General features: G+C 46.0%; 2 protein-coding genes across 6 annotated transcripts in view; one reads left to right on the top strand and one right to left on the bottom strand.

Moving 5' to 3' along the window:
* Positions 1-8,612: 8,612 nt before the first annotated feature.
* On the top strand, positions 8,613-14,781 carry LOC130131799 (glutaminase kidney isoform, mitochondrial-like). Its single transcript, XM_056301574.1, has 7 exons — positions 8,613-8,671; positions 9,315-9,381; positions 9,562-9,612; positions 10,219-10,406; positions 13,543-13,619; positions 14,143-14,206; positions 14,462-14,781. Exons 1-7 carry the CDS (start codon positions 8,613-8,615, stop codon positions 14,607-14,609), a joined length of 654 nt encoding a protein of 217 aa, XP_056157549.1. The 3' UTR covers positions 14,610-14,781.
* Positions 14,782-18,277: 3,496 nt separating this feature from the next.
* LOC130131650 (zinc finger protein 567-like) overlaps positions 18,278-24,095 on the bottom strand; it is a 36,395-nt gene continuing 30,577 nt past the window's right edge. For 4 of the 5 annotated variants that reach the window (XM_056301423.1, XM_056301420.1, XM_056301421.1 and 1 more), the window contains 2 exons: positions 18,963-19,751; positions 18,278-18,610 (listed from right to left, as the gene is read on the bottom strand). In XM_056301423.1, the coding sequence (XP_056157398.1) occupies positions 18,303-18,610; positions 18,963-19,751 (1,097 nt within the window). In that variant the 3' untranslated portion in view covers positions 18,278-18,302. Of the gene's footprint in view, positions 18,611-18,962; positions 19,752-22,846; positions 22,968-23,126; positions 23,271-24,095 lie in introns of all 5 variants that reach the window. The other variant, XM_056301419.1, reaches the window with a different exon arrangement.

The following is a 24,095-nucleotide window of genomic DNA, read 5'->3' as shown; positions in this document are numbered from 1 at the left end:
ACACAGTGAGAGAGATAAACATATAAATATAACAAAATATAAATATCTATTAACACCATGACAGGACAAGGGAACCGAACGGTTGCCAAAACTACTAACAAAAGTAACCCCCTTGACAGTGCTCAAAAGCACCAAACCTAAATAGAGGGTGGCAACCACTCCTCACCTATTGTGTATAACAGGAGGTAAGCTGAGTGGTGGGGTGTATGCCCAGGGGCATCTTACCTTGATCCCCTTGCCCAAAAGAACTAAACAAACTAGGGGCTAAACATAACTCAAAATACTCCAGACTGAAACAATGCAAAACTTAACCGAAAACCGGCCAGACCTTACAAACACAAAGTAGCTACACAACACCAACTACAATCACACACAAACTGAACTAGTTGGCTGCCCGGGGAACTGAAGACATGTGGGGGTTTAAACAGTAGACTGCACAGCTGATGGAAATTGGTTGACTGGTTGATTAGGTGATGAGGAGCACCTGGCGGATACCTGGGTGCAGAATGAGAGTTAGATAGAGAAAGGGAACACAGCTATATGGACACACCCGTGGCCGTAACACGATAGAAGGATTCACCAACTTAAGTCAAGTCAACAGGGTGAACGCCTGTCGAACTAAATCAAAGGACAGACAGAAAGATTCCTTCAATTTCAGTCACAATGTTACATTGAAGGGCACGCGCCTGGCGCTCCGCTCGCATCTCAGGTGCGTCCTCCTCTCGCGTGCGTTTGTGACGTTGAAGGTCACGCGCCTGGCGCTCCGCTCCCATTTCAGGTGTGTCCTCCTCTTGCGCGCGTTTCTGACGTTGAAGGTCACGCGCAAGCCCGTGTCTTGCCTGATCCCGAGCTAGGCGTGCATATCGTGCTTCGTCTGACTCACCTGCACGGCGCTTTGCCTCGCGCATCCGCTTCCGCTTGGCACGACTATCTTTAGGCATGTTCGCGTCAGCAGAGGCGTCTGCAACAAAGAGACAACAAGTCACTACTGTGCAACTCTTATATTAAGTGTATTTGTGGAAACGTATCAAGTTAATGAGTGTATTAACCTAGCCATGTGAGAAAAGCCACCACTTCAGCGCTTGTTTCAACTCAGTACTTGCTCTCCCAGCCTGGAGCCGATGGTCTAACTCGGGGCTGCACGAATCACCCACAAGTTCAATGCCACAGTCGGTAATCGTCCATGAATTTTAATTTGTCCCTTTTCAGTAATTTAGTACTACTCGATGCCCCCTATCAATCACGAAATCCAACGGTGTCATTTCTGATCAGCAGACCGTGTTGCTATGGAGGCCGCTCTGATGGGACCGACTGCTGTTGTATAGCCCAGCACCCCAAATTAAAAACTGTGCCTCAAGGGGCTTTACAGCAACACATCCTGTCCTGCCAGGAGTGGGCAATCTTATCCACCAAGGGCCAGTGTGGGTGGAAGCTTTTGCTCCAACCAAGCAGTTACACACCTGATCCCACTAATTAACCAGTAGAGTCTTTGCTGAGGAACTTGATTGGGAGACACAGGTGTGTAACTTCTTGGCTGGGACAAAGACCTGCACCCACACCGGCCCTTTCTGGATAAGATTACCCCCCCACCCCACCCCCCACATCGAATAAGGAACAACTCCCTAAAATAAAAACTTTAACTGAGAAAAAATGGCGGACTGTTTTTTAAAAACGGGCAACAATAAAATCGTTTTAAACCAGTACAATTATTTCAGATATATATTTTTATTGCCAAACAATTTCTATAGGAGTTGTGTTCTTGACCTCAGAGTGAGTTCAAGTTGTTTAATACTGCAGCGCGTGCTGGTCGGCCGGTCTCGTGCGCTACTGCTGGAGTTTGCTGCTCCGCCAGCTTTACTCTCGGGAGTGACGGCGTACAAACTGTTCACGATACACGACACATTGGTCTCGCGAAGGTCATTATTTAGTCATTAAATAAAAACATGCTTGCAACCGCTGCCTGCTGGCCAAAGCATACATCGGTTTACTCAACCTGTGTCAGCTGGCCAGACCGCTTCTAGTCAGCCCAGCCTCTTCTGGGCCACGGGAAAAGGGTTTTCAAAGGCTGCAGAAATTGTAAGTTGTACACAAAACGAACAGTTTCACCATCACGTCTTGATCCGCTCGGCCCCATAACAGTTGGAAAATCTACAAAAGCCGCACGATCCATAGTCCCGATCCTTAGTCCCGGCCTGCTTTAAGACCACCTCCATCATTCCTGTCCCCAAGAAACCAACATCCACATGTCTGAATGACTACCGACCCATAGCACTCACCCCCATTGCCATGAAGTGCTTCGAGAAACTGGTTCTGGCTCACATCAAAAACATTATCCCCCCCCTCCCACACACACACTCGACCCACATCAGTTCGCCTACCGTCCCAAAAGGTCTACTGAGGACGCCATTGCCACTGCCCTGCACTTTGCTCTGACCCACCTTGAATTTAACACGTACATCCGGATGCTGGTTATAGATTACAGCTCTGCCTTCAACACCATCAACCCCGCCAAACTAACCACCAAACTCCTCTCCCTTGGCCTCAACCCCTCCCTCTGTAACTGGACCCTGGACTTCCTGACCAATAGACCTCAGTCTGTTAGGTGACCACACCTCCTCCACCCTGACCCTCAACACCTGGGGCACCTGTGTTGAGGGTCACCCGGTCTGTCATCCACACCCATCACCTGATTGAATGTTCCCGCCTACATTGCTGACACCTGTGGACCAATTAAGTGCTTCGGAGATGAGACCCTGAGGGGCACCTGTGCTGAGGGTCTAGTCGCTATGCAACGTCTCTTTGCCTTCCCTCCTAGACGCTCAAGAGAGGAGTGTGTGTTAACGTTGGGCATGTATGAACTGAATCAAGTGGTGGAAAATAATTCATGGTCAGAAGGAATTGTAAAAAAAAAAAATCACGTTTGTCAAGCATGGATTTGGCCATTTGCCTTGGCTAATACTTGTGGAGACGTCCCTATAGAATTGAATGTACATGAAATGTGCATAGTTTTTTTTTACACTGTGGAAACGACTTTGTTCCGTCTACGTCCCCATCATTTTAGCTTTTCTTGTGAACACAGCTCATTCACTCTGAAGCACAAAAACAAAAAAAACTCGACATAATGCATCTGTAAGTACTAGTAATTGACCATCATTGAGAAAAATTGAACAAATCGAGGAAAGGTCTATCTGCCAACTGCAAGACGGGCAGAATGTGTCAACCTCGTATGAGGAAAGTTCTGACAACATGAACGGGCAATATGTGTGGATACTAAGCCCACACTTGAAGCCCCTGAGGGGTTGTTAGACAGGCGCCTAACTGACGCGCTTGTAGCCACTTCGTGTCACGTGCGTCTATGAAATAACGTTCGGACTTGTTTAGGTTGAAAGGCTATATGTGTTACTCACCACGGTGAATCCATAAAACGTCATACATCATAAACACTCCAATATTCCACATTTAAGCTTGTAGCGAAGCGGTCAAACACTGTGCTCCCCTCCGTCAAGCAACACCCATCACCTGATTGAATGTTCCCACCTACATTGCTGACACCTGTGGACCAATTAAGTGCTGACGAGATGAGACCAAATGGCTTCTACAACATTTTTGAAATGTACTTTTGTTTATTTAATGTGATAGTTATACAGCAACTACAATATAGGCCCCTTAATCATAGTGCAAGTTAGACATAATGATAGCTCTGATCTTTGCTGGGAGGACATTTGAGTGACTGGACCTCTTTGAATGGCAACTCGGGCTATGGTAAAAACAGTGCAACGGCTTCAAGCGACTGCGCCAGACACACCACACTTTGTTATGGGTGATTTCAATCACTGTAAACCAGAAAAGTCATCTGAGTCGTCCGACACAATTTACGAAATGTCTGGACCTTTATTATAGATCTGTCAAGGGAGATCACAAATCCCTTCTTAGAGCTCCACTCGGTATGCCTGATCACCACGTTGTGAATTATATTTGGTCCCATCCTACTGTAGCGAATTCGGGGGACAACGCAACCACAGAAACTGCCGCGGCCGGGAAGCGAACCTGTATCGCCCGCACCGCAGGAGACATCGCTAACCGCTAGACTGAAGGGTCAGACCCGCCAGCCAGCGGCCAGTTTGTCTTCTTATCCATGCACGTTACACTACAAACCGGTCCTAAAGAGAAACAAGCCGGAGTGACGTTCAGTTCTGGTCAGAGAAGTCTATCCAATGTCTCCAGGACTACGTTAGTTGCACTGACTGGGATTGGTTTAAAAATGTCTGATGATCTGGATGAACTCACAGAGACTGTGTCTGCATATACCACCTTTTTTGAGCACTTGGGTCATCCCCCAAAAATCCATTTCCATTTATCCAAATAATCCATGGGTCTCCAAATCTTTCAAAAATACAAGCATCATCATTTTCATCTCTTGCTGCTCCCGTTAGGGGTCACCACAGCGGACCATCCGTCTCCATCTCTTCCTGTCCCCTGCTCCTTCCTCCGTCACGCAAGCCTCCGGCATGTCCTCTCTCACCACGTCTACAAACCTCCTCTTTGGCCTTCCTCTTCTCCTCTTCCCTGGCAGCTCCATATTCAGCATCCTTCTCCCAATATCCCCAGCATCTCTCCTCCACACATGTCCAAACCATCTCACTCTTGCCTCTTGTGTTGTCTCCAAACCGTCCAACCTGAGCTGTCCCTCTAATACACTTGTTCCTAATCCTGTCCTTCTTTGTCAATCCCAACAAAATTCTTAGCATCTTCAACTCTGCCACCTCCAGCTCCACCGCTTGTCTTTTCGTCAGTGCCACCGACAGATCGGGTGGCCGTTAGCTACTGTTAGCTAGCAATAGCGGCTAGCGACCGCGCTATGCTAACCTGCTGTCCTGACGCTCGGTAGCGTAAAGTTAACTTGATGTTTGTAGACTCACCCTTTTGGTGTTCAGCGACGAAAGGGGGTCTAGCTGATCACTCTCTGTCTCTCTGGCTCTTTGCTGGTATAGGGGTTCGCTTGGGGCTGTAACCTGGCGGGTCCCGGCATAGACGGGAGGAGCAGCTCGACTCACGTCTATACTTGTAGGACTCCAGATAACAACTCCCTACGCTCCCGGGTCAAGCTGGCTGTCCCCGCGACAGCGCGTGCCCCCCACCCAATGGTAGCTTCCCTCTCTAGTAACCCTGACAACAGCCCCTGTCCCGACAATCTAGCTCGGTATTCGCCACACTAACCCCCCCCCCTAGACTACTGAGTCCCTTCAGCACCTAATCACTAACTTGTTAAAATAACAGAACACGCTAACTAGTAACTGCAGTAAACGTAAAAGTAAAAAGTCTGGCCTGAACCGCCAGCTATCTTCAATTGCCCAAACATAACTAACAGGGCCTCTCAAATATATATAAAAAACCCACTTAACTTATCTAACCCCAACTATCTCTGCAACTGACCTGAGTAACCCTTAACTAATGTCAGTTAGTCGCGGTCTCCATCAGTCAGGAGTCGTCTTGGTAGCGGGCAGGCCTGGTTATGGACCTGCCCCTCCTGGTAAGTTGGGCTGGGTTGGCAGCTTCTTCGTCTGACCCAGAGCTGGAGCCACTCGGGGGTGCCGGTTGGGTCTTTGCTCTTCGTCGGCGACGACGTGCAGCAGGCTGTCCACAGCTCTGCGTCGGTCGAGGAGATATCCCGGGGAACGCTCTGACCACCGGCGGTCACTTCATGGACAGGTCGGGGGCATCTGTGTCGTCCTTGGCTGGATTGAGTTTCAGTCCGTACTGTTTCATGCGCTCGAAGACTGTTGCCAGGTTGCCTAGGCTGTCGTCAATCCCCTTCCCCAGGATTATGACATCGTCGAGGTATATGAGCAGACTCTGCCACTGTAGACCTCTGAGCACGACCTCCATGGCCCTCTGAGAAGTGCTTGGGGCGTTGCATAGCCCGAAGGCATTCTGTTATACTCGTACAGCCCATACTTCGTGATGAAGGCTGTCTTGCACCGGTCTTGCTCATGGATTTCGATTTGCCAGTAACCGCTCTGAAGGTCAAGTGTTGAAAAGACAGTGGCGCCCCCAAGGTGTCGAGGCACTCTTCGGTCTTCGGTACTGGATAGGCGTCCTTCAAGGTCAGCTCGTTGAGCATCCTGTATTCGATACACCACCTGACTCCGCCGTCTTTTTTTCGAACCAGCACAATCGGAGACGCCCATTCAGAGATTGAAGGGGTTATGACACCAGCTTCCAGCATCGCTCTGAGATGTTTCTCTTCTTCATCTTGGACCCCAAGTGGTGTGCGACGTGTAGGTTGTCCAGGTCTCCATCGGTTGCCGCAAAGATGGACTGGTACTTCAGGAGAAGAAGGAGAAATGCCTCTTGCTGTTCTTCACTCAGGCCCTCACTTGCTGAAGTGAACAGTTCTCGAAGATGGAGAGGCAGGTCTAACACACTCGCTGGCTTCAGACGTCGTATCTGCTGCGAGAGCTCAGGAGCCGGGGGTGAAGTTTTGGAGAAGAGATCAGGGGGTTCCTCCATGGCTTCGATGAGGATTCCAAGGCAGGTGCCTCCTGGAAGGTTCGTGGTGGAAGGAGACAGGGTGCAGATTCTTATGGCACCCTTTCATCCATGTCTACGACGACGCTGCCTGAGGACACGCCGTCCGCTAGTCCAGCTGGCTCCAGGACTGCTGTCACTCCAAGTTTGGGATCCTCCACCACACCCCATACGTCACATTCACTTTCCGGAGGAAGGGTTGATGGGTTCAAGAGAAGCACTCTGGAGACAGCATAGTTCTCCACTGACCTCCCAGCGATGAAGCTTGGCACTGGCTCGCCCTCGATGAACACCTTGCCTCCGCTGAGTACTGTCACATCCGCCGCCAGCATGAAGTCTAGTCCCATGAGGAGGGAGTCGCGGATCACGTCGAGGACAGGGGCGAACTCAGGGGCTTGTTGGGAAGCTGGGGTCGACAGTCCTCCAGCTGCAGTGTCCCCTTGGTGTGGGCTGCTGTTTGGAGAGAGGTCAGGAGGGCCCAGGACGGAAGCGGACGCCGCTCCCAGGTGTACACTCGCATCTCCACCACCATTGTCTGCGCCAACTGGTTGCTGTGTTGCGATTCCAGCCAACTCCTTCTTCATTATCCCCACCTACTCCGTCCTTAGCTGCTAATGCATTTGTTGCACTTGCCGCATTTGCAGCATAAACTGCGTTTGTTGTGTTTGCGTGAACTGTTGCGTTTGCAACATCATTGGCTGTAGCCATACTAGTGCCTGCTGCTGCGGCCTCCCTTCCCCTTCAGCTAGCTCTCCCTGGTCAGCTCTCCACTGGTTAGGTGGCTTCAAGTTTGTAATGGGATGTAATCACACTGTCTCTAACTTCCTGGTAAAACTCTCAAAGTTCTATCAGCAGGCTTTATTGTCTTGGAAATGATGTTATTGTAAACTACTAATAAGACCCACTTCGATCGGCCAGTGGGTCTTATTAGTAGTTTACATTATGTTCACAACTTTTCCCCACATCAGGATATCATTTGGAACAATGGTAATATCACTGTTAACAAGAAACGTATATATAAAGAGAACTGGATTGAAAGGGGTATAATCTTTGTTACAGATTTGTTTGATGATAAAGGCAATCTTTATAGTTATGAAAATGTCCTAAAAGCCAAATCTTTTCCAGTCAAATATAAATAATTTATTTCAGCGATAAGGGCTATTCCCACAGGTATAACTGAATTAATGACATGTCACTTAGGATATCAAAATGTTCAGCTTCAAATACCTTGTTTAAAAGTTAACGGAATAAAGTTAACAGGTGTAACCGATTATTTTCTTGCCCGGTGCGGGATTTGATAAGGGGTGGACTGCACCACAAGGCGACGTCACTGACCGCTCGGCTAGAGGGTCAGACCCGTTAGCTAGCGGCTAACGTGTTTTATTAGTAGTTTACACAGGCATGAAACGTACCAACAAATGTGTAAGAAAAGTGCTTTGTGACTGTAATAAAGGTTTCACCCAGAGGGAAACCTTCCTGGAATTCACAGCTGGATGACATAAATGGCGCAAGGCTTGGTTGCGCCCATTTCAATTCTGCATCTCACATAAAATGAGAGAAATCCATTTTAAAATGTTACACAACATCTCTCCATGTAACGCATTCATTCCCAAATTTACTGACCTAAAACTTCATTGCACCTTTTGTAGCGCTGAGCCAGAAACGGTTACGCATTTGTTTTGCCACTGCCCCTCCTCGTCTGCAGTAACTTTTAACAATGCAAACGGGAGCGAGATCTCTTATGAAAATACAATAAATTACACTTGTGAAACAGATGTAATTAGAGAAAAAAGTCCTGTTACCCTTTATAGTTTAGGTAGATAAAGGTCTCAGTCACATTTGAGTTAAAATAATCCTATTTCTATAAATGTCATAGGATCTTTTTTTTAAAGATATTTTATTTTCACGGACCCCTTACAATTACACCACGGACCACTAGGGGTCCGCGGACCCCCGGTTGAGAAACACTAATCTAGAGGATCTAGTCTGTACGTGCAATTTCTGCCTCCACCATTTTGGAAGTTCATCCGTCACCTGTGTGGAGAGTCAATGCATTTTTTGCCCTCTGTCGCCCCCTGCAGGTCATGAATTTTATGAACAAACTAGCCGGAAACGAGTATGTGGGCTTCAGCAACGCACGTAAGTACAAATGAGACTAAATGAAAGCTAAATCTACTTTTTCAAAGCAGTGAGCAGAAATGGAAACAAACAAAACTATACGTATGATGTTTAACAGAAAACACCTGTTTATTTGACATTTCATGATTATTTTTTCCTCACTAGAGAGAAAGCAGGAGGAATATGACTTGTGTTGTAAAACCGTATGGTCTCAGAAGGCGAATCAGTTCATCTGGACACATTTATTAAGAGAAATGCTTCATCACCCATCATCTTCATTCTCAACTGACTGACGGTTTCATATGCAAATTGCCGTGACCATTAACGAGAGGTAGACTATGACATGGTCCCCCATCGTGTCGGGATGGATACCTGCGGTCAGGTGAGACTGAAGAGGTAGGTCACTTAGATGAGTGATGAGATGTTTCTCTTGATAAACGTCCAGATGAGCTGATTCAACTTGCTGTGACTTCCTGACCTGGATTACTGAGCATGCATCAAGACCAAAACCTTGTTGTGTTGCAACAGCTACCGAGCATCTCCTCTTAACACTCAGGTAGTTTGTAGTTACTGGGTTGCTGTCTTTATTAGGCTGCTGACAGGCAGACAGGTGACTCTCTGTCTCACTCTCTCCGTCTGTCTGTCTGTCTGTCTGTCTCTCTCCACAGCTTCCAGTCGGAGCGCGAGTCTGGAGATAGAAACTTCGCCATCGGTTACTACCTGAAGGAGAAGAAGGTAAGGACAGCCAACGGAGGAGACTGAGGGCGTGTACATGTATGAAAGTGGACAGTAAAGACACATGTGTTGTTTCTGTGAAGATAGCTGTGTGTTTTAGGCCTCTTGTAGAGAATGTGTTTGTAGTGTTTGACGTGTTGAGGTGATTACTGAGAGTGTTGTGTGTCCTTGCCCTTGCAGTGCTTCCCTGAGGGAACGGACATGACCTCCATCCTGGACTTTTACTTCCAGGTAAAACAGGAAGAGGAACTGGCAGGCTACATTGGATAACAATGTGGGAATTGTGTTTATTTGAACTAACAGAGTTATTTTAAAATCATAATGAGAGGATGTAATGATAAAAACACATGGAAGATGTGTTCTGACCATCTTTGCACGTGATATTGGGCATTGTGTCAAAGTGGACTCGGTCGATGCAGATACTTAGTAGATGTTTGGTTTTGGTCCAGCAACACAGAGAATAGATAACAGCAGCAGAAACAAGTGCCGTTTCTTATATCTCTTCTGAAACATGTTGTTAGACTTAAGTGATGTCATTTGTCTCACTGTTGTCAACTGTTGCTTTTACCTTGTGTTCCCCTGCTGTTCTGTGGTGGCTTTTAGTTGTACTTGTTTTACTTTTGTTTGTGACTAGGTTCTTAAAGTAATTTTGTCAAGTTTGTTTGAAAAATTCTCTACAAAAAAGGATAATGATTAGCCTTTCATTCACCGTGACTTGCTAGCCAGCATGTTTTCTCTGGTCCTGTCCCCTTTCTGTCACCTGTCCGTGTTTATCTGATTTAAGACTGAATGATTTGAGTGGACTGAGGTCTGACGTGTTTTCCTCTGTCCCATCAGCTTTGTTCCATCGAGGTGACCTGTGAGAGCGCCAGCGTCATGGCAGCGACTCTGGCCAACGGAGGATTCTGTCCAATCACAGGGGAGCGTGTGCTGAGCCCCGAGGCTGTACGCAACACGCTCAGTCTCATGCACTCCTGCGGCATGTATGACTTCTCCGGCCAGTTTGCCTTCCACGTCAGTATCTCGTTCAGGACCACTGCTCACGTCCTTTCACCTTGTATTAGTTTCTGTATTCAGCATCTGTATGTCTTATGTTGGTGGGTTTCATGGTGACTCATGTGAAGGGCTCCCTGCTCTGTTGGCTGAGAGAATGTTCATGCCTTAACGTATTAATGACAATAGAAATAACTAGAAAGCTAATTTCCTAGAGAAAATGAGTGTTCTACCCTCACTCGTGAACACTGAACTCATGAACTGGTGAGCTGAGCCGGAAGGCAGAGCTCTCAATTTACCAGTCAATCTTCATTCCAACCCTCACCTATGGTTATGAGCTTTGGGTAGTGACCGACAGGGCGAGATCGTGGATACAGGAGGCTGAAATGAGTTTCCTCCGTAGGGTGTCTGGGCTCAGCAATAGAGATAGGGTGAGGAGCTCGGAATAGAGCCACTGCTCCTTCGCATCGAAAGGAGCCAGTTGAGGTGGTTCAGCCATCTGATTAGGGTGCCTTCCTTTGGAGGTTTTCCGGGCACATGCAACTGGGAGGAGACCCGGGGTAGACCTAGAACTCGCTGGAGGGACTACATGTCCAATCTGGCCTGGGAACACCTCGGGATCCCCCGGGAGGAGGTGGAGGGTGTTGTTCCAACCCTCATCTATAGTTATGAGCTTTGGGTAGTGACCGAAAGGCTGAGATTGTGGATACAAGCAGCTTAAATAAGTTTCCTCCGTAGGGTGTCTGGGCTCAGCCTTAGATATACGTAGGGTGAGGAGCTCGGACATCCGGAGGGAGCTCCGAGTAGAGCCGCTGTTCCTTCACGTCGAAAGGAGCCAGTTGAGGTGGTTCAGGCATCTGATCAGGATGCCTCCCGGGCGCCTTCCTTTGGAGGTTTTCCGGGCACATCCAACTGGGAGGAGACCCCGGGGTAGACCCAGAACTTGCTGGAGGAACTACATGTCCAATCTGGCCTGGGAACACCTTGGATTCCCCGGGAGGAGGTGGAGGGTGTTGCTGAGGAGAGGGATGTCTGGAGTGCCTGACTTAGCTTGCTGCCACCATGACCCGACCCTGGAGAGTTGGCTGATGATGAGACGAGATGAATGAGTGTTCTAGTTGAGGCTGACAGAATTTCAAAAACTTGAGTTCATTCACGCATCCCTTAAACTGGCCAAACATTTTAAAGTGTGTACTGAGTTGAAGAAGTACAGGGATGTAGAAATAATCATAGTAACACTGGTGTGCTGGCTTCCAGCTTGCATGATAATAAGCTTTATTTTTACACCATTTTTCATGCACACTGTAGCCTTTAGTGCTTCACATATTAAATAACATGACAACATTTTCAAAGCCATGCATCATTTAAAGGTTATTGGTGGCGAGTCTGAAGAGAGACTATAGAAAGTGGTCATTTTGAAGGAAAAGATCTTATTGATATTCCTGCTTGATTACCATCTGATGGGGAGAATGCACATTAACGAAGCCATTGTTTTGCTATTGTGGAAGCGAGATGTTCTGGTCTTGATACTGCGGAGTCTGACCCGATGGGAGATGATTGAATAGGGAGTTGGCCGGGTGTGAGGAGTCCTATAAAATTTTAAAACCTTTCTGCTGAATGCGGATATGATATAATTCAGAAATGGTAGAGAGTTCGCAGCCAATTGTTTTTGAATCTGTGCGCACAACTCTTTACCATAAAGTTATTGAAGAAGTGAGCACACTTTCTATTATAGTTCTGTAGAACTGTAACATTACAACCCTTGACACTCCATATTTACTGAGCTGCTTTAGAAAGAGTAGTCTTTGGTGAGCTTTCTTCTGGATGGTGATGAAGTTGTCTTCCCATCTCAGGGAGGAGGAGATTGTAGTCCCAAGGAATTTGAAATAATCCACTCTCTGTACCACCTGGTTGTTAATGGCTAGTGGTAGTAGATCTCCCTGATATTTATGGAAGTCAACCACAAGTCTGTAGTCTTGTTGATGTTCACTTCCAGATTGTTATTGCTACACCAGTCGACAAGAGAGAGCTCCTTTCTAAAAGCTGTCTCATCATTACAGGAAATCAGTCCCACCAGTGTTGTATCATCAGCAAACTAAGTCATTTTTTCCGTGTCAAAGTGTGAAATACAGTCATTGGTGTATAAAGAGTAGAGCAGAGGTGAGAGGACACACCCCTTAGGGGCACCTGTGCTAATGGTCAATGAGTTTGAAAATCTCCGTGTTCTGCCCAGTAAGACGTCCAAGACCCAGATCCATAGAGACCGATGGAAACCTAGCTATATAAGGTTGTTATTTAGCCTTGTGGGTATTATTGTATTAAAAGCTGAGCTATAGTCAATGAACAGTACCCGAGTATAGGTGGCAGGTGCCTCTAGATGCTGCAAGATAGAGTGGAGACAGAGATACAGCATCATCCACTGACCTATCAGCCCTGTATACAAACTGATTGGGATCTAGCAAAGCACTGGACAGTGGTTTACATATATGTTAAGGCAATGGGCCTGTAGTCATTTAAACAGCTAACAATGGGCTTCTTAGACACAGGAATTATTACTGCAGATTTAAAGCATGCTGGTACTTTACACTTGGTGATAGACCAAGTGTCTGCTTGCACAGCAGACACCTGACCTCATGCTCCCCAATCACAAAAAGTGGACTCAGGGGGACTTTCAATGGAGGCAGACTATTGGTGGGTTGAAGTTTTATCAAAACGACAGTAGAATTCATTAAGTTCATCAGGGAGCTTGGCGTCATCGTTACAGGCTGAGTGTTTGGTAATTTGCCCCAGTCCCTGCCACACACACCTCTGCAGTCCTTCTCTTGGAGTTTGTTCTACAGCTTGTGTTTGTAATTGGCCTTAGCCTTCCTCACTGCCCGCTCAAATCATGTTTTGTAGCTTTGTAGAGTTCTCTATAGCCCCTCTTGAATGCATTGTTGTTCTTCCTACATCACATTTTCATCTCTGCTGAACAATGGCTCGTTGTTGCTAAACAGTCATTGTCTAGGATGGAACGCACAGTTTCTGAGAAATGGATGTAAGACGTGACTCCTTAAAGACAGACCAGTCTGTAATGTCTAAACAGTCACAGTTCTGAGTGCTCCAGTAAGTGTGAGTCCTGTATGATGATAAAGTGTTACTGGTCTGTGTGTGTGTTGTTGTATTCAGGTTTGCGCTGTCGTCCATGGATATGGAGCAGAGGGACTATGACTCCAGGACCGCTCTGCATGTGGCTGCTGCTGAAGGTGAGATAAGATAAACTGTGATGAAGCGCTGTAAGAAAATTAAACTGTGCAGCAGTAAGCAGAGGACAAACAGACAAGAAACTACACACCTATACACTGTAATACAATGTGAGCAGAGATACCCTTACAAAACAATTTCCTCTTTCTGCCAAGTAATGCCTGTTGAGTGTTGTTGGCTGGTCAGTATTATTAGACACGACATAATTTTGATAATTACAGGCAGTTTATTTTTTATTCTAATTCATCATGTAACTGAGCTACTTCGTATTAGACAACATGAATTTGAATAATCTTCAAGTCAGCAGCAGAGGACAAGATATGGAGATGTAAAAGACAAAGCAGTGAAGAGAGGAGGCAAAACAAAGTTCTTGTTCTCTGTATGTTGACCATTGTTTGCTGTTTGCAGTCAGACCTCAAGTCAGCTGCAAAGAACATTGGTGCACGTAGTTTCCAGTTGAAATCTGATTTGTGTTGAAGTGAAACTTTGAGGTGACGGAGAGGAAACGGTCTGCCTGTGTTTCAGGGCATGCCGAGGTGGTGCGCTTCCTGCTGGAGGCTTGTAAAGTCAACCCAGTTCCCGGAGATAGGTAAGTCTTACTCCATTCACAGTCATATCCTTCAACAATCTCCTGAAAACCATCTAACAGCTGTTTTCATCCAGATGCTGAGATTTTGAACAAAGTGTTGAAAAGTGAAATGAATTAACCTTCCTGTACCAAAAACTACATAATTAAACCACAAGTGAATTTAGAGAAGGAAACCTATTTATATGCAACATTCATGAGCTTCTCCCCTCAACATTCTCCAACAACTACATCCTGGTTGTGTTCGGCTCTCTGCAGGTGGGGAAACACGCCGATGGATGAGGCAATCCACTTTGGCCACCATGACGTGGTGACCATCCTCCGCGACTACCACAACCAGTACAGCCCCCAGGATACCAGCTCGGACAAGGAGACCGCAGAGAAGAACCTGGATGGTATGCTGTGAACCGAATCTTCAAACACCTCCCCTCAACAAAACCAGGGTGGTATGCTCCGAACCGAATCTTCAAACACCTCCCCTCAACAAAGCCAGGGTGGTATGCTCCGAACCGAATCTTCAAACTTCTCCCCTCAACAAAGCCAGGATGGTATATTCTGAGAGGAATCCATCAACAAAATCCTCCACCCTTCTTCCGAACAATCTGTAAGACATTGTGTTTTCGTCATCCAGTCATTAAGGGCGTTGTTGGTTTTTGTATTATCTTATTATGTGGGGTTATTAGGTGGGGTTGTTGAAACGTTTTGTCCAAAGGTAGATTGTATGTATGTGTATTGTGTGTGTATATGAGGTTGGTGATATTCTAGTGATCGGGTGAATTTTGTACCTCGAGTGGAAGACAACGGAAACAGGCAATCGACCTATCGATATATTCCAGGACCTGATATATTCCAGGACCTGATATAATCCAGGACTTGAAATAATCCAGGACCGGATATATTCCAGGACCTGATATATTCAAGGACCTGATATAATGCACTGAACCAGAAAAAAAATGCAATATTGAGGTCAATGATTAAAAGCTATTCAATAAGAGGACATTACACTCAAAGGTCATTTGACTTGACTGAACGACCCCGACTCTTAACTTGAGTCACCCGACTCTTGTGAAGCGAGGTCGTCCATTACTGTCAGCCTGGGACTCGAGTACTCTGAATGTACCGTGTTGGTGTTGTTTTGGTTCTTCTCGATGTGTCGAAGCCGCTTCAGGTCTCGTGTCTGTCGGTCCACTGGGTTTCGCAGGCGGTGGAAATATTTATTCACAGATATTATGTTCAATAAAAACGCATAAACATCCAGACGTGGTCACAGCTGGAATTATTTCCCCCTTCCTCTGAAGGGTACATTTACACACAAATCTTTTGTAGAGGTTAAAAAAAAACCCACCGACAGGAAGTGAGAAGACATAGGTCCCTTTCACACTTGAAAGTTCAAACCAAGGTCTGAACCAGAGTCTGGTTCTGGTGCTTTCACATGTTATTTTATAGTTATTAGGTTCAGGACTTTTGCTTTCATACCAGCGGACCTTGACTTGAACTTTTGGCTCGTTGTTGCCAGGCGCGCTCTCTGTTGCTAGGTGTTACTGTTTGTGTTTGTTTTATCACTTCCTATGATTGATCCGAAAGTCCGAACCTTTGATTTCACATTAGACATTCATGAACCTTGGTCTGAACCGAGACTACCTCCTGAGCTTGGACCAAAGGCCGAGTCTTTGATCCCTGTACCCTGGTCCAAGAGGTTTCACACCTGGCAATCTGGTTCGGACTTTTCTGGAAAGTCTGAAAGTCCGGACTAAACAACATAAGTGTGAAAGGGCCCATAGTGGCTCAGTGGTTGGATATATTGACAACGTTATGGGTTCTAGCTCCTGCTGTTATGCACAAGTTTAAAGCCAACATCTCAGGGAAATACTGACTAACTCATTGGTGTGAGATGGAGGCCGAGCTCTGGTGGCTGAGTGGTTCAAGCACCGTCAAGCTGTCAACGAGGTTGAGGGTTTGAGGTTAAGTTCTGCTTGTGAAAGCCAATAAACCAAAGGAAACTTGGCCTAACTGAATGGTGTGGTGACCCTAACATGGCCCAGTAGTTAACCGCCTCATGATATATTTACAAAGTTGTGGGTTCAAGACCACCACCTGCAGTTATTTGACATTTTGAAAGCCAACAGCCAAAGAAAAGACTGAAAAACCTTGATGGTGGTGTGAGGCTTGGTGGTGCTGCGGTTAGTGCTCTGCTTCAGTGATGACAAGGTTATGAGCTCTAGACCCGCTTCAAGTGTTCTTTAATACACCATGAAAAAAGCCATTGAAAAACTCACTAGTTGTACTGGTCCAAACAAGACATGGTGGTCCAGAGGTTAATGTTCTGGTAAGATGCTGGCAAGGTTTTGAGTTCGAGGCTGGCATCTGTCATACATATGTTTTGCAAGCCTACATCCAAAGCGGAAACTCCAAACCGCCCGGGTTTCATCTCTGTCTCAATTTAAATCAGCGAAGACTAATGCTGGCAGGCTTTACTTCCCCAAAAAAAGACCATACTGACACTGTGGTTTAATCCCAAACGTCCTTTAAGTCAGTGCTGGATGGCGTCCTACCAGAGCACAGTGTCTCTTGAGCGTGCAACAGCACGACTCAATAGAGCCAAGCCTGCCACTGTGCAGGTGTGGTCAGGCATAGCTGAGTCCATAAGACACTACCGTAAAAGAAGGGCTCTCCCACTTCCTGCACCCCTCCACACCCAGTCACATCAGACCTGGAGCAGGCCGGCTTTGGAAGTTAGTAGAAATGGATGGTTATATATATACACTGTATAGTTTTGTTTTATTGGGGTTTTTTTCCCCCCTTTCCTTTTCAGTCCACTATTATTTGTTTTTCTTATGGGAATGTCTGTCTCTTACTCTCGGCTACTATGGATACGGTTTTTTTTATTGTAATTTTTTCCCCCTTTATTTCGGTCCTTAAACATTGTTACTAATGTGCTGCCCTTTGTCATTATACGTAAGTTTTGAAAGTCTACATCCAAAGCGGAAACTCAAAACCGCCCGGAGAACATGCTGAAGCGTGCCAAGGTCCTGGACTCCTGGTGGTGCAGTGGTTAATGCTGATAAGGTTATGAGTTCAAGGCTGGCTTTAAGTTTTGAAAGTCCACATCCAAAGCGGAAACTCAAAACCGCCCGGAGAACATGTTGGAAGTGTGGCAAGGTCCTGGTGGTGCAGTGATTAATGTTCTGTTAAGATGCTGATAAGGTTGTGAGTTCAAGGCTGGTATCTGTCATTATACATAAGTTTTGCAAGCCTACATCCAAAGCGGAAACTCAAAACCGCCCGGAAAACATGCTGAAACGTGGCAAGGTCCTGGTGGTGCAGTGGTTAATGTTCTGTGCAGATAGTGATAAGGTTGTCAGTTCAAGGCTGGCATCTGTCACTATATACAAGTTTTGCAAGCCTACATCCAAAGTGGAAACTCCAAACCGCCGGAGAACATGCTGATGGGTGGTTAATGTTCTGTTCAGATACTGATAAGGTTGTGAGTTCAAGACTGGCATCTGTCATTATACAAAATTTCTGAAAGTCTACATCCAAAGTGGGAGCTCCAAACCGCCGGAGAACATGCTGAAGTGTGGCAAGGTCCTGGTGGTGCAGTGGATAATGTTCTGTTAAGATGCTGATACAGTTTTGAATTTAAGGCTGGCATCTGTCATTATACATAATTTTTGAAAGCCTACATCCAAAGCGGAAACTCAAAACCGCCCGGAGAAGATGTTCAAGTGTGCCAATGGTGTGGTGGTGCAGCGGATAATGGTCTGGTAAGCTGCTCACAAGGTTGTGAGTTCAAGGCTGGCGTCTGTCATTCTACAAATTTTGAAAGCCTACATCCAAAGCGGAAACTCAAAACCGCCCGGAGAACATACCTAGTGTGGCAAGGTCGTGGTGCAGTGAGTAGAGCGTTTGACATGGACCTTGATGTGAAGGCTACGAGATGGTTCAAATCCCAGTATGTGAAACATGAGCGGAAATCCCGGTGCATGAAACAAGTGGCAGAAGGTGAGGAAACGTGCAGTGGTGGGAGATGTTACAGATGTAAACGGGGGGGCACTTATCAGACAGTAAACCAGAATTTTATTGACATTTCAAACAACTTTCATCGACATTTATTAGATTCTTGTCCATGATCCCCATCACTTTCCTCCCCTTCATCCCCCTCTCCATAACCCTCAGCCTCCTCTTCCTCATCTTCTCCACGAGCGTTGCAACGGCTGCAGTGTCTTCTAAAGCCACCCAGGAAGTCCGAGCGGAAGAAGCAGAAGGGGCAACTGTAGCGGCCGGGCCGGTGCTTGGAGCTCTGATGCTGCTGGAGCTGGCTGGGCAGGAAGAAGGTGCGGTCGCACTCGGAGCAGCTATACGGCCGCTCCACCTTGTGACAACGTGCCACATGGCTGATGGCAAAACCTGGGAACACAATGACAGATATGAAAATCAAGTCATGGCTCTCCATCACCTCTTCATATACCACCACGTAGTTCTGGAATAACTGAAACAAGAGGTGAATGTATTTAACGTCCTGGTAAAACAGGTGGAACCTGACGACATGATCCAGCACCACTAGTATAAATAAAAATCAACTCAACTTTAAGAGCCTTAACACCACATTCGTTAAATTTAAAAAAAATATAACATGAAAATGTCCATTTTTGGGGTAAATATATACATCACACAAGCCAATTGTATGAGTTATTTGAGCAACTGGGTCAAACATTAACAAATCTGTGCTAATCAGTGTACATTTTAAAAATAATACTACCTTTCAGCTTGTTCTTCCATCCGCAGGTCAGGCAGACGAAGCGGCCGTTGATGTAGCGCACCACCTTGGCCGTGGCCTCCATCTCCTCCCTCAGCAGCTCTTGGGTGAGGAGGTTGGGCTTCTCCTCTTCTTCTTCACCTCCTCCGGTGTGCGTAGGTTTGAGTGTGCTGGCATCCTGTTTCAGCGCCCATGTGGCGTAGGTTTTGGGGATGTCATGTCTTTTCACCACATGATTGATGCCCAGGGCCTTCAATTTGTGTTTCCAGCCACAGATCAGGCAGCGGTAGCCAGAGCCGTCGAACAGCAGGACACCGCTCTCCTCTGCAGTCTTATTGCTGGGCAGCGGCGGAAGGTCCGAGTTGTCTTCATTGTGACCCTCCTCCTCTTCCTCTTCTCTGTCACTACTCCTCTTTCGCTTGAGTGAAGCCTCCTTCTCTTCCTCTCCCCCCTCGCCGGTCTTAGCCTCGCCGCCCGCATCTGCCTCCCCCTCCTGGCTCCTGTTTGTGCAGTGCCTGCTGATGAGGTGGTCGTATAGCTTAGGGAACTCCTTACAGGTGAAAAAGCACCGGGAACAGTGGAAAAGCTGGGCGATGCTCTGGTAGATGATCACGTTGCCAAGACGACCCACGGCCGTTTCATCCAGCAGGTCGGGGTGGGCGTTGGCCGTGTGGATCAGCAGGTGGGCATGGCTCTTGGAGAAGCTGCCACAGAGAGGACACTGGAGGTGGAGGGTCCCACCCATTTCATCCCGCGACGACGCCACACCTGTCATGGCCGCCTCCACCGAGACTGGAAGAGGAAACAGATTTAAAACTTCATTTAAACAGGGCTGGTCTGTTACAGTCTGATCAAACCAGGCAAACTTAATAAATGAAAATATCAGAGGAACATTTTGATTCTAAATAGTTTTTTGAAAATAGACATTTGATTGACAGGACGAACAAAATGAAAAACAGGGAGGTGAAGTATAAGTTATATCTTTCACTCTCATCAATATTTTATACTTATGTAAAATACTACCTACAACGTGGCACTCTTCCTCTTATCTTTTACATCGTTATTCTTTATGAATCTTTCTATAATTCCTGTATTTAATATTTGTTTAAATGTAGTTGTAATTGAGAGCAAAGCGCCAAATTCCTCATATGCAAACACACTTGGGCCAGTGAAACTAATAAGATTATAGCAATTTACCGAGTGCTGTAATGCAGAGAACTATGATTTCAAAGGAAAACCTCACTGACTTTCAAACTGAATCCTATCTTTCTGACGTGGGGAGGGCATACGAAACACTGCCATAAAAATCCCCACCACCTTCCCTGTCTTCAAATCTCACACCACCGCCTCTGGGAATTGTCCCAGAGATATTGTTCAGACTACAGGCTGCATTTCCTCAACTTTAGAAGTAGTGTCTATGTCACAGGATGCTGCCTTTCAAACATGTCGGTTCATCAAATGTCTGCCCTGCCAGACCTGCCCTGATCAACTGTAAGTCTGTTACTGTGAAGTGACAGACTTACAGGAAATAAGGAAACGTCTCGGTGCAACAACAGCTCAGTTGTCAAGTGGCATGTCACACAAGACCACAAAACAGGACCAACAAGTGCTAAAAATGTTCTGTCCTCGGTTCATCACTCACAACCAAGATTCAAACTGCCTCTGGAAACATCAGCGCCAACAGTGTTTGTCGGGAGCTTCTTGAAATGGGTTTCCATGGCCGAGCAGCCGCACACAAGCCTAAGTTCACCATGCACAATGCCAAGCGTCAGCTGCAGTGGTGTGAAGCATTGGATCGCCATTGGACTCTGGAGCGGTGGAAAAGCTTCTCTGGAGGGATAACTCAGGCTTCATTATCTGGCGGACTAATTTGGGTTTGGCAGATGCCAAGAGAACACTACCTGCCCGAATGCATAGTTCCAACTGTTTGGTAAAGAAGGAATAATGGGCATGCCAGTACCCCCGTGCACAAAACAAGGTCCACACAGACATGACCTGCACCGAGCCCTAACCTCAACCCCATCCAACACCTTTGGGATGAATTAGGATGCCAAATGTGAGCCAGGCCTTCTCCCCAACATCAGTGCCCAACCTCACTAATGCTCTTGTGGCTGAATGGGAGTGAATCCCTGCAGCCATGTTCCAATATCTAGTGGAGAGCCTTCCCAGAAGAGTAGAGGCTGTTATAGCAGCAAAGGGGGACCAACTCCATGTTAATGCCCATGCTTTTGGAACAAAATGTTCAACAAACACATATGGGTGTAACGTTTGGGTGTCCACATACTTTTGGCCATGTAGTGTATAAACATACATCTTATAGCCAGGCAACCACCACTTACTTAATGGGGCAAACCTATCTCAGCTAATGTGTTTGTTGCTTTCAGACAGTATTGTTTGACAGCATATCAACACTTTCTGGGAGGGGTTCTTCAAGGCGAGACAATCATTTAGTTCTGCTAGCATGTGTTGTCCAGTCAATCCGAGCGCATTTTCCATTACCGGACAGATTGTTATCAGGAATTCAAACAAATACCTGATGCTCAAGATGAACTGTAAAGAACTGTCAACTTGTCGAGATGCATGCTGTTGTGTACGGTTGAGATTAGAATTAGTATAAACCATATTTGTTCTGCTTGGGATTCAACAACACCCTCTGTTAATTTACCCATTTTAGAATTTTGTGAATAATAATTTCCACTGATGTCTTAAATCTCATTCGCCATGCAGCAATGCTTAGCATATAACCATGTTTTTATGAAGTTTTTATCACTAGGTCAGTTCTCATTATGAAGTATCCTTTTGCAAATCAAAATGGTGGGCATAGTAAGAAGTATATAGGCTATAAAGTTTTCAGGACTAGTAGACTAAGTTTTGAAACATTTCCACCTAGGTGTATTTGTACTGCATTGTATGTGCTGATCAATTATTGTGGTGTGCTTCTTTGCATCTGATTGCAAGGCATTGTCAAATACCGGAAATAAGGAAAGATACGCAGGAAGTCCTAATATATTCAATGATTATGCACCCATATTAGTAGTAATGCGACTTCAGAAAGAATAACATAACATCCAGGATACTACGATGCGGCAACCACCAGCACTTTTAACAAAACGGCTTTCTTTGTGGTCAGATGGAAAGATACCCACAAACGGCAACCAAAGGCCAATTACAGTGCAGACGTCCATCTTAAGCATATCATCAGTTTCAATATCATCACAGTCCAGTTGATGTTTAGCCCTGGGATACTAGCATGGAGATCACCACCTCTGACCATCCTATAAACATACACTGTAAATTGTATTCAGCCACTTTTGCTGAACATTTGCAGGTTGCAATGTTATGCAAGAAAAATGACAATGAAGCAATTACTGCTTGACCTTTAATAAGGGCACATTAGAAATGATAACAAAATCGACCTAACTTGTGAAAATTGTATGCTGTAGTTTCAGCCTTCACATGTTCATATTCAAGGGTGGCTCTTTAACCTTCAAAGCAAGAGGCAATTGCAAAGTTAAAGTACTGGTGCAATGTTTGGTGGGAGAGGAGGCTGGGGCAACTGAAGTGATGTTGATGCTTTGAATTGCACTTTTGGGTCCCTTCGGTGCTCCAGCACAAACTCCACAAGTTTCTCAGTGAAGTGAGTTGTGTGAGGCCGGAACACCTTCTTCAAAATCCACCGTTTCGATTTTTTGCAGTAGCGTTGCTTGAACTGTGGCTCACCTGAAATGGGAAAAGAAATGTTTAGATGCAGGCATAGACAACTTACCAAAGTTGGATGTGGTCATGTACGTAAATCTGAGAAATGAGGTACTTTAACCGTGAGGCCACAATAACTACACTGGATATGTAATTGCAAGGCTGTTCACGCATGTAATACAAAAACACACCTGCACGGGTAGTGGCTTGTTCCCTCTTCACTATGTTCTCGTTGTGCTCAAGGATGGCAATACGAGCTCGCTCCTTCATTCCCACATAAGCTGTAGCTGCCGCCGTGACTGTGTGTGGAGCCTAGAAGGAAATTGCGCCAATTGTCAGTGCTACATTAGTTGAGCCTAATTTGGCTATAGAGGTAACTTGTGATTATAAGGTTGTGATATCTTTTTTCTAAAGGAAATAATAGACAGTGCAGAACTGCAAGACATCACAAGCCTCTAACTTGAATGTTACCTCTTTGTGAGGTCTTTTTGTTGGTGGTGGTCGGGCAGAAGAGGGCAACGGTTCTTCATCGTCCTTTGACCCCACTGTGACAGCAGAGACGCCGGTAGTGAGGGCTGCTGTAGCAGTAGACACTGCCGCGATTGCATGTGGAACCTAACATTAAGAGGAGCAACCAGTGAGCATTTCCCTTTTCAAGGTCAAGGTAATCTTTATTATCCCTGAGGGGCAATTTGTTGCACAGCCAGCAGTAAATATCAACATCAACACACAATCCACTCAAAGAAACATAGAATTACATATTATTCAAAAAGCCAATAACAGCAGGGGAAACAAAAAATCTTAAATTTATTGGTCCATCTTGCAGATTATATCAATGACCAGATGGAAGCAACCTGAACTCATTGAACAAGGAGTGGCTCGAGTGAGCAGGAAGTGATGGAGCCTTCTTTGTGTCTCTGACTCTGCACACATGGGAGAGGTCATTTACATTTGTGCCTGCAATTTTCCTGCACATCTTAATAATTCCTTCTAACCTGTTCCTGTTTTTCAAGGTAAGTGACCCAGACCAGCAGATAAAAGGTTAGAACAGACTCAACAAAAATGTCTCATAAACGTGGTGTCAACATGAAAGCTTTTGAGCTTCCGCTAAAAATACATGCACTGATGGGCCTTTGCACAAACATCAGTGTTTGGTTCAAATGTTAATCCTGTGACCTTCACTGGGATAAGCGGCTTGGATAATGGATGGATGTCCCCAGATAATTATACAACTTCAACAGCCTGGCCATGAATAACAGCAGGAAGAAAAGGGGAAAACTTCTGCCTAAAGTCAATTATCATTTCCTTTGGACACGTTTAGTATGTCCAAGAAGGAGCGTTTACACCAGTCACTAGTCATCCACCACTGGACCGTGAGCAGTTTCATCATTACTGAGCAGGGACACTGACGGACTTATGCACAAACTAGATGCGTCTGCC

Source organism: Lampris incognitus, chromosome 21 (assembly GCF_029633865.1).
Source record: "Lampris incognitus isolate fLamInc1 chromosome 21, fLamInc1.hap2, whole genome shotgun sequence".
NCBI lineage: Eukaryota > Metazoa > Chordata > Actinopteri > Lampriformes > Lampridae > Lampris > Lampris incognitus.
Note: the sequence above shows the minus strand (reverse complement) of the source record. Positions and strands in the feature narration are given on the sequence as shown.

Excerpts from the sequence above, each read along its gene's own strand:
- LOC130131799 (XM_056301574.1), top strand. The coding sequence starts at position 8,613 with ATGAATTTTATGAACAAACTAGCCGGAAACGAGTATGTGGGCTTCAGC. Across the intron at positions 9,382-9,561 it reads ACTACCTGAAGGAGAAGAAG|TGCTTCCCTGAGGGAACGGA; the intron begins GTAAGGACAGCC and ends TTGCCCTTGCAG. Across the intron at positions 9,613-10,218 it reads TCCTGGACTTTTACTTCCAG|CTTTGTTCCATCGAGGTGAC; the intron begins GTAAAACAGGAA and ends CTGTCCCATCAG.